Source organism: Plasmopara halstedii (genome assembly GCF_900000015.1).
Source record: "Plasmopara halstedii genome assembly, contig: Scaffold_1211, whole genome shotgun sequence".
Lineage (NCBI taxonomy): Eukaryota > Oomycota > Peronosporomycetes > Peronosporales > Peronosporaceae > Plasmopara > Plasmopara halstedii.
Window position 1 is genome coordinate 1,629,084 of NW_020188126.1, and position 16,139 is coordinate 1,645,222.

The 16,139-nt window shown below is 46.6% G+C and overlaps 3 protein-coding genes across 3 annotated transcripts in view; 2 read left to right on the forward strand and 1 right to left on the reverse strand.

Moving 5' to 3' along the window:
* Nucleotides 1-5,496: 5,496 nt before the first annotated feature.
* Nucleotides 5,497-10,734, forward strand: PHALS_00978 (FYVE finger-containing protein; the record flags this gene model as incomplete). Its single annotated transcript, XM_024730755.1, has 3 exons — nucleotides 5,497-5,520; nucleotides 5,608-6,340; nucleotides 6,401-10,734. The coding sequence occupies 3 exons, from the start codon at nucleotides 5,497-5,499 to the stop codon at nucleotides 10,732-10,734; spliced, it is 5,091 nt and encodes a 1,696-aa protein (XP_024581001.1).
* Nucleotides 10,735-11,973: 1,239 nt separating this feature from the next.
* Nucleotides 11,974-14,675, forward strand: PHALS_00979 (tkl protein kinase; the record flags this gene model as incomplete). Its single annotated transcript, XM_024730756.1, has 2 exons — nucleotides 11,974-12,982; nucleotides 13,054-14,675. The coding sequence occupies 2 exons, from the start codon at nucleotides 11,974-11,976 to the stop codon at nucleotides 14,673-14,675; spliced, it is 2,631 nt and encodes an 876-aa protein (XP_024581002.1).
* A 1,398-nt stretch (nucleotides 14,676-16,073) lies between these two features.
* Nucleotides 16,074-16,139, reverse strand: part of PHALS_00980 (Endonuclease/exonuclease/phosphatase) — a gene marked incomplete at both ends in the record, with an annotated part of 1,094 nt that continues 1,028 nt past the window's right edge. Inside the window, one exon of the mRNA XM_024730757.1 lies at nucleotides 16,074-16,112. Coding sequence (XP_024581003.1) covers nucleotides 16,074-16,112 — 39 coding nt within the window. The remainder of the gene's footprint in view (nucleotides 16,113-16,139) is intronic.

The window sequence follows — 16,139 nt, forward strand, 5'->3', positions numbered from 1 at the left end:
CAAGTTGTCCTTCGAAGAGTTCGGCGGCGTCTTAAAAGCAGGCAATTTAGCCGAGTGGTCTCTATACGACCGAACGAGGACACTAACCCGTCGTCGCTTCTGGATGAAGTTGTCCTGGAGGATACGAAGAGCATGCTGAACGCATGAAGATGGTCGTCAATCCTGAAGGATCCCTTGGATCCGTACTGTTCTTTGGTAAAGGGATTTCGAGGCGTACTTTACAAAGACCCGCCGTCGGCCATACCTCCGAACCGAGGTGTGCGTCATGAGATCGACCTGGTTCTTGAAGCCAAATACTGCGTAACACGCCAATGGCCCTGTCCAAGGAGCAGTTTGACGTCATTGACGCTTTTTCCGTGCGAAGCACGTCGCAGGAATAGTGCGTAAGAGCGAGTCTCCCCTTTTGACACCCATGTTTTGCTTCCGGAAGCAGAGCGGCAAGTGGCGTATCGTCCACGCTTACAATAAGTAAAATTCCGGTAGGATTTTTCCAGGACAATATGGTTGGCTGTACAAAGTACAGTGTACTCGACTTGGTTGATGGGGTATTACCAATTGCTGATGAGAGCGAGTGATATTCAGCTGGTACTCCGAGCGGGATGCTCTAGGAGCGGCTGGTAATGCCCCAATGGCTGTCAAATGCACCAGCAACATTGTATCGTCTTGTGACACCATTGTTCAGGCCCCACCGAGCGTGTGCACAAACATACTTCGACGTCATCTTCGTCCACAGTCGTGCGGGCACGGGAGGACAGATGAGAAAACCGACAGCGTCCATTTGGAGCGGTGCTCGAGTGCATACGAGCAAATAAGCTGTATGCTAATGCCGACAAGTGCATCTTCGGCGCGATTTTTTTTTGGTGCTTCAATGGAAAGCGTCGTTTCAAAACGGATCCCGCTAAGTTTAAGGCCATTGTGAATTGGCCGGCTCCAAAGAACCAAAAGGGCATGCGCAAGTGGCTTGGCCTCACCAGCTACCTACACAAGAATAGCGCAAATTATGCGGAAATGGTATGGTCATTATCGAATATATTTAAGACGGATGTGGAATGGTGTTGGGACACCGAGCATCGGCTGTCTTTGACAGGGTCAAAAACAGCCTCCTTCATGCACAAATACTGGCTCTACCAGACCCCGGTGTCGTCTGGGACGCTTTGGACTTTGCCATCGGCTGTGCACTGCTGCAAGCAAACGCCGAGGGGTGAGATCGGGTGTTCGCATTTCAATCTCGCCTGCGGAGGAAAACTACCCAGTTCACAATAAGAAATTCCTTGCGCTGAAGTATGCAATTGTCAAATTCATAGTGCAATTGCTTGATTCAAGACCGTTTGTGCTCTACACAGATCATGCGTCAATACGCACTGCGACTCAGTATCTTCACCTCTCGCAGAGGATGGCCAGGTGGGTCTTCTTCTTTGCAGAATATAACTTCGAGGTGAAGTATAATCCAGGAGAGCAGGATGCTTTGGCTGATGCGCTGTCAAGCAGACCACCTCGACATGGCTCGATGATCAAGTGGTTATCGAATTATGAGCTTGCTCATGTCACGACGGTGATGTCGTCAGTGACGAATTTGATCCGCACCGCATACGCGGGTAATGGTATGTATGTAGCGCTGCTACAGGCTCTCGGGGGCAAGGAGTTTGGAAATTTGGACAGGAAACTGTAGGCGCGAATGTGCACACGGTTACACCGATATTCGTTGATTAACGGGTTGCTGTATTTTACACCAATTCGACGGATACACCACGAATTGTGGTTCCTCACGATGAGGCTTTGAAATCCGTATCTTCTATGAGGCCCATGACTGTTATTATCTTGGTCGCCAAAAGACGTACAGCTCAAAGAAATGGTGGTCCAAGGTGAACAAATGGACGAGTACATGTGCGCACGTGTGAGACATGTCAAAGGGCGAAACCCTCTCCGAATGCGGCGGCGCCGCTGGCCACTTTACCGGTACCCTCTGGGTGTTGGTAGTCTATGAGATGGACTTTGTGTCTGGCTTACCGAAGGACCCGGCGGGAAACACGGGTGTGGTGGTCTTTGTGGACCGTTAGAGCAAAATGGCTCATCTTGCGGCAGTGCCGGACACCATCGACGGTGTACACTTTTGTCGATCGTGTCGGACGACAACATGGACTCCCGGAGTCAATTGTCTCTGATAGACATTCCGGCTTTACTAGGAAGTTTCGCTTTACAATCGTTAGGGTGCTGGGCGCCAAGTTGACTATGTCAACAGTGGACCATCCGTAGACCGATGGTCAAACTGAGGCAAGAATTGCGTTGCTGAAGACGTTCTTTGCAGCGTCTGTGGTGGGACGGCGAAGCGCTGGACCGTCATGCTGCCACTCGTGGAGTTTGCTCTGAACAATGCAGTGCATTCACCTACCGGCTACATGCCGTTCTACGTGAACGGGATTGTTAACCTTTGCGTCCCGCTGATGCCGCCATCCCATGACTCACGAGCCATGCGGCTAGCTAATATCAGCTCCCTCACTGACCATAAAGAATATTTGTCTACCAGACTGAGTGTCCTACGACACGTTTGCGATGCGATGGCTGAAAGCAAAGACATGCATAAAGAATATACAGATGGAAGAAGCAGAAGAAATGTAAAACCTTTGAGGTTGGAGAACTGGTTTTATGAAATTCTTAAAACCTTTCTACACCTGCAGTCTCTGCTGTCTTGAAGACAAAGCTCCGTCCACAGTTTACTGGACCTTTTAAAGTCGTGGCCAAGCGGGCCTTGCATATACGCTAAACCTTCCGAGAAGAATGCGCACCCACTCGGTATTATGTGTGGGCTTGCTTAAGACGTAGCAAAATATTCGTCTACCCACCGGGTAGGAGCCGCTCCGACAATGTGAGACAGTTGGTGCACAAAATTCTTCAGGCTCTCGAGGTCTTCCGTCCAGAGGTAGTCGGGTAGATGCTCGGCGGAATGCCTATGACGACGGACTTTGTCATCAAAACTTGAAGAGCATCGCGAGTCACCGGGCGGCGATCGACCAAGTCGTCATCGCCCGCCGTCGACTCTTCTCGATGATAATGATGGCGTCCACTACCACGTAGAACGCCTTGTGAGTCCACGTCGTCACCAGGGTCAAACTCAATTTCTTGTGAAGTGGCGGAGATACTCCAGCATTAAGAACTCGTCCGAGCTTGAGGTGCCTCTTCGGCAAGGCTGCCCAGACGTCGTAGATGCTTATGATCAGAACGACCATGACGCTTCGCGTAGTCGTGCGGCTCTCGCTTCTCGGCGGAATCCAGTGAAGCCGAAAAGCCATGAGCTGAGCTTAAGTTCTGACCTTGTGCTGCTGTGGTCGTAGACTCACCCATGTAAGAGGTCACAGAGCTCGCGAAAGCGTGATGGGTGATTTCATGTGTCGCAGGACGACAATCCGAAGGAAGTCGGCGACGCGTCTTGAGTTTGGCAAATTCAGATTGAAGATGACGTTCTACGCGCTCGTCCACTTCCTTGTGACTTCGCTGTAAGGTACCGCTGCACCCATCACTCAAAGAGCTCCTCATTATCATCTGCAGCGGTTTCACCTGGGGCGAGCATTACAGGAATAGTCCGCATTGCGGGTACAGGAGCATTTTCATTTTGAGCCGGAAGTCGAGCGCGGTGCCTATCCATTGGAATTTCTTGAGGTACCAAGAAACTTTTACGCTGGTCAAGCTCAGCTTGTGAGGTGCCGGGGGCCCGACTACGTTGACGCCTAACGATCGAGTGATCACGCCTTTCGCTTCAGTAGCGGGATCCGCCGAGCGGAATTCGTTACACACGATGGTCTAAGACCGAACGTGGATACGATCGCATGAGTTCCGCCTAGTGGGCCGCCTTCAATTGCTGCTCCTGTGTTTCGTCGAGGCGATTAGTAACATAGCCGCTTTGTCCGGTAGTCATGGGGTTGGGGAGAGGACACGGTATCCGCAAAGTTCGAGCTGGACTCGCGTCGCGCCATTGGCGGACATCATTCCCCTCGTCTTCCCATGCTGGGAATGTAGTATCCAACTCGCAGACAACTTCCTCCGAATCCTCGACGAGGAATTCGTCTCCCGGGGCTGGCGCGGTGTGTGGCGCTCGGTTGCCGAGGGCTTGGGATGTGCTTCCCATGAAGCCGCGGACCTTTGGTTCAAAGATGCATTCTGTGCAGAAAAAGAAGAAGAGCTTTGTTCGCGGGCGCCTTCGGAACCAGCTAGACTGGGAGTTTTGCGCGTCATAGAAACATTGATTATTGAGCGGAGAATGCTAAAGGTTGTTCTTGAGAACGTAACGGTGTCTCATACACGCGAGCCTCGTACAATATATGTGAATTTTGGACGTTCACAATTTCAATGGGGGAGTTAAACGGGATTACACGTACCCTTCTATGAAAGGGCGGCTCACACCAGATGGCGTGACCGTAAATAGGTGTGGAGTCACAAATTGGTGTAATCACACAATGGTGTGGCTACACCGTAACAAGAAGTCAATTCGTGACACGATTGCCACAAGCGGATTGCGATCCGCTGCACTCGTACTGGTTCTTGTAAAGAACGTAAGGTCGGTGATCTTAGCTTAGCTTCCTCTAAGCAAAGTACTACGGCAGCCCCGCTGCAGTGACAGAGTCCGAACAGGAAAATGATTTCTGACTTGAAGATACCTTGTGGCGAGCTCAATTCGAAGGCTAAGTAGTCTATGATTATTTGGATGGACACCAAGCAGCAATCAGCGAGTCGGAAAAGAATATAGCAAGTACTGAACACGTCGACGTGCATCTCTAATTTATTTACCGTCATTTCAAGCGCATTTAATTAGACCGAGTAGTTATGCCAACTGACATGCTGACCAATTGTATCATCAAAGCATTGCGAGGACCAAGTTGTTGAAGCTGTTCAGCTTATTAATGTGCTTGAGTTTGAGGCATTGAATTCAAAGTTTTGCAAGGTGTGGGCGAGGAGGAGTGTTGGAAAGAACACTATACGAGGAAGGGACTAGAGCACTACAATTGCAACAGCCATTTCGCCGCGACTTGAATGATTGTGCAAGTGAAGGACGAGACATCAGTGCCGGAAGTAAGAATGAAGTACAATTAACGAGACTTGGTATCAGTAATTACTAGCCGCTAAGTATGTAGACATGCATATGTAAATATGATCAATCAAACATATCCACTTAAGGCTTTTAACTCTGACGGGGTTTGAGAGACCGTATCTTGTAAACTGCAACAATCCAAAACTCTCAAGCAATTCCACATTTGATTTATGTCATCGCCAGACGTGACAAGAGTCAAACATCGTAATAAAAATTCAAGAACTCATTGTTAACAAGCAACTCCCTTAAAGTGATCGACTTGCGGTTCATACATATAATTTGCCTAATGCACTAAAATGGAACGAGGAACGAGAGTTCCTCGGGCACACGAAAATTAAAACAAAATGACTTCTTTTGTGCTAAATACGAGATTTTACCAATACTTTATATACAATTCCTTAAAATTGCTCATTCACATGACTGACCTATTATTCGACGAGGTACGTGCCCTCTAAGCGCTGCCAGCTTCTTCATATTATCCTGAACGTCACTGACACGCATATGAATATCATGCTTCGGCAATTCAGGATGACGGTGACTTTGACGATTTGTACAGTAGTTCTCGTCCCGCAGTCCCCGCTGTGAAACAAAATTCCCGCATAAACACGACTTCGTCAGCTCTTCCAAGGACGCCAAAAAATTATTCGTATGCTCGCAGCCCTGGATCTTCTAGCAGCGTCATATCTCGATCTGGTGCGAGAGACAGAACCAGTTCTTGGGCTAGCTCTGCAACCGAGGTTGCATCCACAGGACCGCATGACAGGCGTCGTAGAAGGCACGGAAAGCCGCGTCGAAGAGGCAGCCAGGAACTCTTTGATGTGCAATGGCAGTCGAATGATCATGTGTTTAGATGCGGTTTGTGTGGAACAGATTTCTCGCTTATAAAACGCAGGCATCATTGTCGTCCTTGCGGTCGCGTCATGTGCTCAGAGTGCTCGTCATTTCTATACTTTGAGCTCTCACACCGCAAGCATAGAGTTTGTGTACCGTGTAACAAGAAACTGTTGGCTGAACAAGCTGTCTATGATCGAAATACGCTCGTCGATCCGCAAGATCTACATCTTTTCGAGGCATCTGGTTTAGACGGACAATCGTCAGTTGTCGCCTTGACGCCTGTATCGATGCCCAGGAAAGCTGAAAATAATGGACGTTTGACGGTGATGCATGGAAATGATAAGGAGAAGAATCAACCTGAGAAACAGAAAGGAAAGAAATCCGAAAAGATGATGGAAACAGCACAAGTTGCTACGACGATGACGGGTAGGGAAAAAGTCCAGAAGAATGAAGAGGAAATGTCGAATGTTTTGTTTGATAGTGCAGATGATGATTGGTTTTCTGATGTCTCAAAGCCGCATGTGCGTGTTGGTGGTGACGAAGGTAGCGATACAAGAAGATCTAGTGGAGAGAAGCAGACGTATACTGTCACAAACGTAAGCGAGCAGACACCAGTGCCTGCGCGAATGACTGGGAGTACTTTGACGGCCAAAATTACAGGAAAGGGCGATATATCAGAGCAATTTCGGTACGATGAGATTGGTGGACCTGGTTTTGAACACGATCTTGAGTCCTTGATTGATATGCCGAGACCTAAGCAAGTATTCGCGATGACAACTGGGGTTGACCACAGTAAGAAGCTTAGTAAGATTTCTGTGAATGACAATACGTCAGAACACTTTCATTATACTATGGACGGCCCCGGACTCGGCCATGACGATGATCGTATACTTGCGATGCCTCGACCCATGCAGCTGGTTACAAATTCTGACTTTAGTTACGATGAGTTACAGCTCCGTCGAAGACAGGCAGCGGCTGATGATGGAATCTCCAAAGAGCTATACTCTTACTCACAATTAACCACGCAAGTCAACCAAAGAGACAAATTTGATGAAATGAAGTCGAGAATGAGGAATACCATGACACTCGATGAATTGAATATGTCGTCCTTGTCAGAACATTTTGGCGCACGCAAGTCTGCGATGCCGCGTCCCCACCCGGTACCTGCGCAGTTTGCAATTTATGGCAATGACGCTGACAAACCTGTAATTGATGACTCGCCAATTTTTGAATCCACCACGGCAAAGCAAGTGGCCCGCAAGGAGGATGAACAACAGCGACAGCTTGTAAGTGATATAAATTGGGTCAGTAGTTCTGCATTACCGTCGAATGTTCCAGCTCGCCGCTTTTCAAGTCGCCAAGAATCGTATAGTATGGTGGAGAATTCGTGGCATAGTCCAAATTCTTCCGTGACAAGTCGTCAAAACAAGCCAAAGGCAACTGCTAATGGAAAGAGCGGATTTACAAGTGCTTTGAAGCGTTTTTTTGGCATGAAGTCGAAATCGAAGCCTGCAAGGAAAAGAGCGAGTACATTACCAAAATCTGTCAAAGCTCCGAGTGCTGCAAGCGCATCAAACGAAGATGGCGCCGAAGCGCCTGTACCAAATTCTCAGATCGCTGAGCATACATCAGCTAAATCTGATAGTAACGAACTTATTTCGGAGCAACCACCTCTTAATGGCCTAGAACGACATACAATAGACGATCCCGGAGCCACTCGGAGTATATTTTCTACAGTTGAAGAATTCAGACATACGTTGACAAGAAGTGTTGAATCAAGAGACGCTAGTTTGCACTCTGAAGCTAAAACTCGAGGGTATCAGCATGAGGACAAGAATATCGAGCGTTCACGTCGGGATACCTTTGATGCTTTATTTGAGTCTCCTAAAAAAAATATGGCTTTCAGCAATAACCATCCTCGTAGTGCAGACGTCACAGGTGAGTGGGCAGCGTCTCGCAGTAAGAAGGAAAGCGTTCCAACACTTGCAGTCGGAGTATCTGGCTTTGACCAGCAGCGACCTAGGGAAGAATCTGACGCGATTTTTGTTGGAGATGAGTTGATACCACTTCAAACATCTAACCAAGCTGTAAGAAATCAGACTGAGGCATGGAGACACTCAGCAGCTATGTCACTTCTAGATGATCGAAAGATTCAGACTGAATCGAAACAGCCTACTTACACATGGAGTAATGTCCAGTCGGATCCGACATTTGGTTCAGCTACGTATGCTGTTCCGACTAGTCTTCATACTCGCTTGACTAACGAAGACAATCGCGGCTCAACCTTGCGCCACAATACAATTGTTGACAATACTCCGCTCGTAACAATCATGGACGATTTAAACCGCAAGCCTCTTGAAAAAAGTATATCCAAAAACAATTCGGTCGACGATTTCTTTGCCGAATTCGAAGAACCGAATGAGTATTTGTTCGACTCGACAACGGGCAAATATGTGGCAACTCAAGCTCCACTGCGTTCAGTAATAACTCAACGTCCGAATCAGTCAGAGTCACCTGAGTCGCAGCCTCCCTCAGTTCTACGTTATAAAAATGTTAGCATTAATGTTGAACGCTACGATGACACCCCCGTACTAGGCTTAGGATCAGGAGTACCCCCAATTGTATCCATTGACGAAAAGGTGGCAAACGAAGTCGCTGAAGTTATTGCTGACAAAATCAGTGTTCTTGAAGACGAGCTAGCAGCGCTGAAACAGCTGATTCGCAATCAAAAAGGAAGCGGAAGAAGCGAAAAGCCACGAGTCAGCCGTAACATGGTAAGTCCAGTCGCTCGCAAAGAAAACATTTTTGATGATAATGGCAGCAACGCTGATAATTACAAACTTAATAACGCACATGATTTCTCGAAGCGGTCGAAGTCGAGAAAAAAAACTATGAAAAAGCGCAAAGATTCGTTTGCGGATCTGTTTGAGGACAGTCCAAATGACAACGGGGCTATGAGTTACGAAGCGCTCTTTCAAACTGAAATTCAGATTGATGAACCAGACAAAGAAGTACACAGCGATGAAGACACGAATGATATGGCAAATCTGAGAAAAAAAAGGTCGAAGTCGAGACGACATTATAGTCGCGAGATTAAAGCTTCCGTGTCAGCCCAAGATGACACTGAAGACTTGACGTCACGAAGTGGGAAGCAATCATCTCAGCTGAATACAGGCGATGATGCATCTTTTGCCAAGTTGACGCATTACAATCAAGGTGAAAGCCGTGATGTTATGCCGGTCTGGGAGTCTGGAATCAAGCAATTTAGAGAGGACGATCCGATTGATGCTTTATTTGATATTTCCAATGATCGTGATGTTCCTAAGCTTTATGAAGATAGTGATCATCTGATAGAACAGGCCAATACATTTACGACAAAAGTAACTTCTGCCCCGATTACGAATGGTACAAGCAACTTGTCTAGCCAGCTAACGTTAGTATCTCCTACAGACGACAAAGTAAGTCATATGTCGTCCACTACTGCCGCATCCGTGGACGCTGCAGCACCTGTACGCAGACAAGATGATGCTCTTTCTTACTCTATCGACACAATTAATTATAATGAAGCTGATGACGACGAAAATTTTGCAATCAATTGGGCAAAGATACGAAAGATCAAGTCCAGGAGACATAAATCTGGCATGAATAAATCTGATTCATCAATACCTATTGAAGAAAGCGATACTTTTGAGGTGGCGATGCAAAACGTCTCCAAAGAGAATCTTAGCTCGGACCTTCCGAAAATTGGTACTACAATCAAGAGTGAAAGCAACAAATTGTTTTCACCAGTCGCTGTTGCTGCGGATGCAGCTTCAGTCTGGATGCCGGTCACCCAAGAGAATACCGCAGCTAATTTGATTCATAACGCTGAAGTAGATACAAAGTCATCCTTACAGCCTTTGAACGACTCTCAACAATTGGAGTCGAGCGCTTCACCTACAGTTGAGAACGGCAGGCAGGATGCAATTTCTGTTTTCACTCCTGTTAAGATGGAGGCCGCACTTTTTTCTGCTATGGATGAGGTGGTTTTAATTGAGAAAAGCAATGATTTTATCAAAAATACCAGTGCTGAGGCAAGCTCACCGGACTGGCCTGAAAAATTAATCGCCAAGGACACCACGGACTTTGGCATTTTTAAAAAAAACTACGACTTTGGATTTGTGGCAGCTGGCTCCCTTTTGGACGATGAAACTCCTGCGGATGAGCGCGAGTGTGATGATGAGGATAGCGGATCGGTCATTCACGAAACGGAGTCTTTCAATTTTGAGATCAAATCCCCACATAAGCTAAGGCGACCTTCTGCATCTAAAACGAGTAGTAAGCTTACTGACGTATCTCGTACACCCTTCCTACCACTACCAAACGAATCGTCTCCTTCATCACCAGCGACATCAGTAGATGAGAACGTGGAGCTCGAAAAATATTTAACATCTTCTGAACCATCAATCGATAATAGTCCTGATGACTCAGAAGGTGTGTCTGAAGATGAAGCTGTTATAGGAGATGTTGCGTTGCAAGCTTTTCACACAGACTGGCAGCAAATGCAGGTTAAAGAGAAGGAGCGCAAGAAACGGCTACGAATCAAGCAGCGACAAGCCCAACGAGACAAGGCCCTTCGCAAGCAAGGTGTGTCGTCCAAGCCACTCTCTAGCAGTGCTGCTGCTAACGGCGCGACGAAAAGTAAAGATAAAAAGAAGAAAAAGGACAAGGACGATGCAACCTCATCGGGCATGCAGCACAAGAAGAGTGGACTGTCAAGACGACACCGGCAGCGAGATAAAGACATAGCAGAACTGCCGCGATCTCTTACAGAGCTGTGATCGATTGATGTCAGACTATTGGTTATCATCAAGAAGAAAATGGGTCAAAATTCGTCTGGAATACGAATATACGCCGTGAGGCATTTGAAAGAGAATTATGCCGATCATACGTTCATTAAAAGCGTTTTTGACAGCTGAATGAGAAACAGAAGAACAATTAAGAGCTGTGAGGACCGGATAAGTACATCTTTGGAGCGAAAATGACAAAGTGCGATTACGTTTACATCGTGGTAGACTATCATCATCTTTAAGTTTGTTAGCTTCGAGGCTTCTGGGTACTGCGTCCAATTGACATGCTTAAACAGCAGCTCGACCAGCTTCAAGGATTCTGGAGATGGAATGAGAAGAGGTCAGCGCAACTCATCGACAGTTTGAATCGTCTCTGACTCATCAGTTGATGACTCCGTGAAATTAATGATTTCGTTCGCAACGTATTGTCCTCAACGCAATTCAAAAGCCTAACCAAAGATCTTGGTCACTCGACAGCGCTCATTACAGTTGATGCTCATCAGCAAGAAATCCCCTTAGAGTTTGGCGGAAATGCCAGAATCTTGCCGTTGTACACTTTCATGTCGTTGGCAAAGTTTTCGTTTATCTCAAAATGTTTTTGACGTGCTGACTTTTTCGTTTGTCATTTGCACATCAGTGGCCGACTCACCAAAATCTTCGTCATTTTTCGAAGGATGGCATTTCTAATGTCATCTAAGTTATCCAAGCTTCTCACCTGTTTTGAATTTATTTTATTCCAAAACTTATGTTTTAGAATAATTTAATCTTTGAGCGAGGGTAAAGAACGTAGTGGACTAGCCAGTGTGGTGGTAAAGGACTAGCGATATATATGAGAGTAATTATGATATGGACATTAAGGTTTTAAGTCTTGGTCTTAATGCATCACATTAAAAGAACTGATCTTTGAGCAAATTTTCTGTGAATATCAATTCATCGTGCCTTTCTGCTGATCCATCAAATATGTATGTGCAGCTGATCGAAGTTCAGCTGTTAAAGTTTGCTGCCGGCAGGTGCACATAACCCCGACTTTTATTGCCAATGTCTAATAATTCTGAGAAGCGTAACGATTTAGTGATAATCACCATTAATTAGACAAGTAATACCAGTATGACCAAGGTACATCCGGAATAAAAGAGAACCAGTTTGAAGTTCATTCACTTGATACAAATTTCACATAAAAGCGTGTTGACCAGCAAAAAGCGTAAGTCCCAATATTGACGTCTTTGGCGCATGGCATCTCCTGGACCCAATGTCGCTGCATCACCATCTTCAAGCTTTGTGCTTCTCGAGACGGATACCAACAACTCTCCTGATGCACAAACCAGTGATTCTCCACGTAACCGACCCGGGACGTACCGCGCACCGCAATCTCAGCATTCCTTTCGTCGACAATACCCACCCACTCCGACTACTCGTAGCGATGAAGACAACACGCGATGCGGTAGTGACGGCAATCGCAATCAACATTTAGGTGTGGAATCCATCAGTAATCTTTTTCCTATGCCTGGAGCTAGTGTCTTCACAACTCCAGCCAACATTATGCCCACGCGTGAAGCTTCCATCCTCATTGATACAGACGTGCAGCAGACCGCAGCACATGATGTAAATCACAGACTTGGATTGCAGCCAGTAGGATCTACGCTGCGTCAATTATCGGCGGAGCAGAAGGTAGAAGTAGGTGGAAGCAGAATCACTTCATCCACTAACGTGTCTGGACGAATTGAGACAGCTGAAGGCGACGCAATGGGCCTTTACACGCCCAGCGAGACAAGATCTCATCGTAGTTTTCTAGCTGGAATCCTTCCCATGCAACCCGTGGAACGCGGAGCACGGTGGGCTCAGAGACTTCGAAAATGCTGCAAATGGCAGTGGAGACAGTTGCATCGTTGGCGGCTACGACACAACATTTTGTCGCTCTGGCGACGTATGATGCCTAATTGGGACTCGTATCCATTATATGTGACGCTAACCATGGCACTTGTCAGTGTTGGTCTCGCAATACTCGTGTCTAAGATCCTGTCGGACGCTACACCTCATCACATCCATTTGGTTATCCAATGTGCGTTACCTGGGCGGTTTGAAAGCTATTCAGCGTCGACGTTATACTTGGCTGGTGTGCTCATTCCTACCATGAACAACACTGTATTCCTCATTGTATCCCTCTGGATGGGATTGCTCTGTAGTCGAAGTCGGAAGCGTGTTCTACGAAGCGCACCGTGCAGCATCAGCTCAAATCTCAGTAAGTTTGCAGTGATTCATGCACTTTGAAGTTGAGCTTAAGTGTTTGTTGTGAATACTTTACTTTGACAGAATCAGCTTTTATGCTGCCATGTTATGAAGCAATTTGGTATTTTCTTGCTGCTTTATCGGCTGCTGGCTTAATACTTTACTTTGTCAGCTTCCAAGCAGTTACGAATCAGAGTGGCAAGACATATGAACCATTGACAGTAGACGACGATCCAAATTACCCGTGCAATGTCGTAACTATGCCGTTTGTTTGGGCATTGCAGTTGCTGCCAATGCTCATGGTCCAACGAAGTGTCTCCCAAGAAGCCGTATTACGCGCTATTGTGTACTCGGGAGCAGTCTGTGTCGTCCTTGTGCTCTGCAATATGACGTTGTACAAAGTCCGCCATGTGATTGCCGACGCGATCGCAATGGTGGTCTACGTAATGTTGCTATTTTTTTATTTCTGGGCTAAGTTTGTCTTCCATGCTCGACCTACGTTTGACTTCTTCTTTGTCGCTGCTGTGCTCACGTCACTCGCAAACATATTAAGTGCGTTCGTGGGTCTCGCACAAATCGACACAGTTACATCGCCAGCTGTCCACTGTCTTGCGGTCGGATTGGAATCACTCACGGTTGTTGCTGTCATGTTGTCTCTGCGTGCCGATACTCGCTTTTGGCTCGCAATTGACGATAATGGATCAGGATCCACCGGTTCGTCAAGTGCCATGCGTCGCTACATTAACTTGTTATCGGAACGAGGCATGATCACAAATTTCTCTACTCGTACATCAGTGTACGATGTCCACCATATGATTGAGGAGCACAGACACAACGTCGTGGACTTTGCAGTCCTAGCGCTTGACTGTATCATTGCACAAGGTGCTACTTCCATTGTGATGCGTGGGACCTTACGTCGAAGCAAGCGGATCCCAATTGCATTGAAAATTTACACCGATGTGCAGGTAACAAGTGAAGAAGTACAGCGCTTTTCACGAGAAACAGCGCTTAATGTGCAATTGTCGCACCCAAATGTCGTTCGCTTTTACGGCCTTTGCGTTGTGCCACCATCAATATCACTCGTCTTTGAGTTTTGCGAGTATGGAGCGCTGGACGTGACCATGCGTGAAACCCCTAAAATTTGGACATTGGCAGCCAAGCTCAAGGCGTGGCTGGATGCATGTCGTGCTGTTGCGTATCTTCATAGCTTTACGCCCCCGTTACTGCATCGTGACATCAAAACGGACAATTTTTTAGTGGGGCAGGACTTTCTTATCAAACTTGCAGATTTTGGAGAAGCCAACTTGTTGCGACCACGGAGTGATGGAACCATGACGATTGCTGGTACTGTTGACTATATGGCTCCAGAGATGATCAAGGGTGGCAAGACTGCGCGATATGGTACGGCTGTAGACGTCTATAGTTTAATGATCACGTTGTGGCAAATTATGGTACCAAGTCGGAGTCCATGGGAAGCTAAGTCGCATCTTGAAGTCTATCGCGCTGTAGCTCACGGTGAGAGGCCCCCACTTCTTCCGACAATTCCGACAGCGTGTGCTGAAATTCTTGAAGCTGGCTGGGCTGCCAATCCAAGTGAGCGTGTTGCTGTTGAGGATATCATCCCTTCTGTTCATCGCTTGTGGCTGCTAGCAATGCATCAAAAACCTCTGAAGCGAACGAAATGTGGGCGCAAGGCAAAGTTCTAACTCGCATACTGTACATTTCGTGTAGCAGATAATTTCTTGGTAAAGTAACGATTTTTTAACACAATAGTGTAATTAGATATCCCCAACTTTTTCTTAGAAATAGAACACAGTCTTCGGCAAATATTTCTAAGAATATGAGAGGAATGCGTAAACCTTGGCAAATAATTTATTTTTTATACTGGCATTGTGGCCGTCTGTACCATCCAGCAAACATGGATTGCCGTTGGCCATCGATTCGGATCGATATCTGTGCTCTTTCTCCAAATAGCTATACACCAAATCAAAACGTGTCCACTATACACCATCCCGGGAGATGGCCAGACGGAACGCCAGAATAACATGAAAAATATATTACCCAGAGTGACCGCGGAGCTGGAGCGAAAAGCTTTCACTTGTTATCAATGCATTGAAAAACGCAGTGCCTAGCTTCAAAGGCTTCAAAAAATTTAAAGAACGGGCTATTGTGGCCCCGACGTTTTTTCGGTATAGGTTGTCAATACTGATTGACTTGTCAAAATCACCTCCGTAGCAGAATCAAATCGAAGATTGCATTTTAAAAAACCATACGACATACGCTGCGTGCTCGACGCTATGGCCAATAGCCAGAATGTACAAAACTAACATTTATATGCGGTGAGAAGGTTTTTGTTAGCGCGATTATCCAACCTACATGCACTGTCAACAGTCAGTAAGACTAACTTGCGTCCTCGCAAATTTGATCAACTCATGGTTGTAGCAAGAAAAATGTTGAGTCAAACTCTCAGTTTTACAAAGAAGCGCGAGTACATTCTCTGTTCTTTGTGGGATCTCTGAGCCTGCTTAGGACCCCACTCTATCGAAATATTTGGATGCCGGGCATTTTGTTGGAGTCTTCACCATCCGTCAAGCCGAGCTATCTTCGACCTCAAGGCAGCGATTCGGTGCTGCCCCCCCTTGAGTTGTCTGGAACAGATTCATACGATGGCGAAAATCGAACGAGCAGCCGTTAGCTTACGTGTATCTGTTTTGGCCGCTAGTTGTCTTAGAAAAAGTCGACGTGCCACATTAACTAAAAAAACTCACAGAATCCAGCCGCGTTAGGGTCTTCTTACGCCGGCTCAGCTCGATATGCAAGAGGTTGGTTACTTTACAATTTTTCGGGTAATTCAGCGAGAATGCATCAGTATTTGTCGAATTAAAAAGATTTTCTCACATGAAAGTTTGAGATTTTACTTCGGCAAGATTTTTTAGTCGTCGCTGCCGCTGACAACCCCCCAGAGTGGAGGGTGCGATCGCGCATCACAACGCGCTTGCCACCAGCGAGTGGGCGTTGACTTGTGTGACCGTTGTGACTAAGCCAAAATCATCAGCTTCTAGGGTAAAGTAGAGCTGTTGACAGAACTTTTACTGCTTCAAGCATTAATCGTTCGATTTTGAAGCTTGTTTCATGAAACTTGGCTGTCGACGTGTACACGAGCCACAACA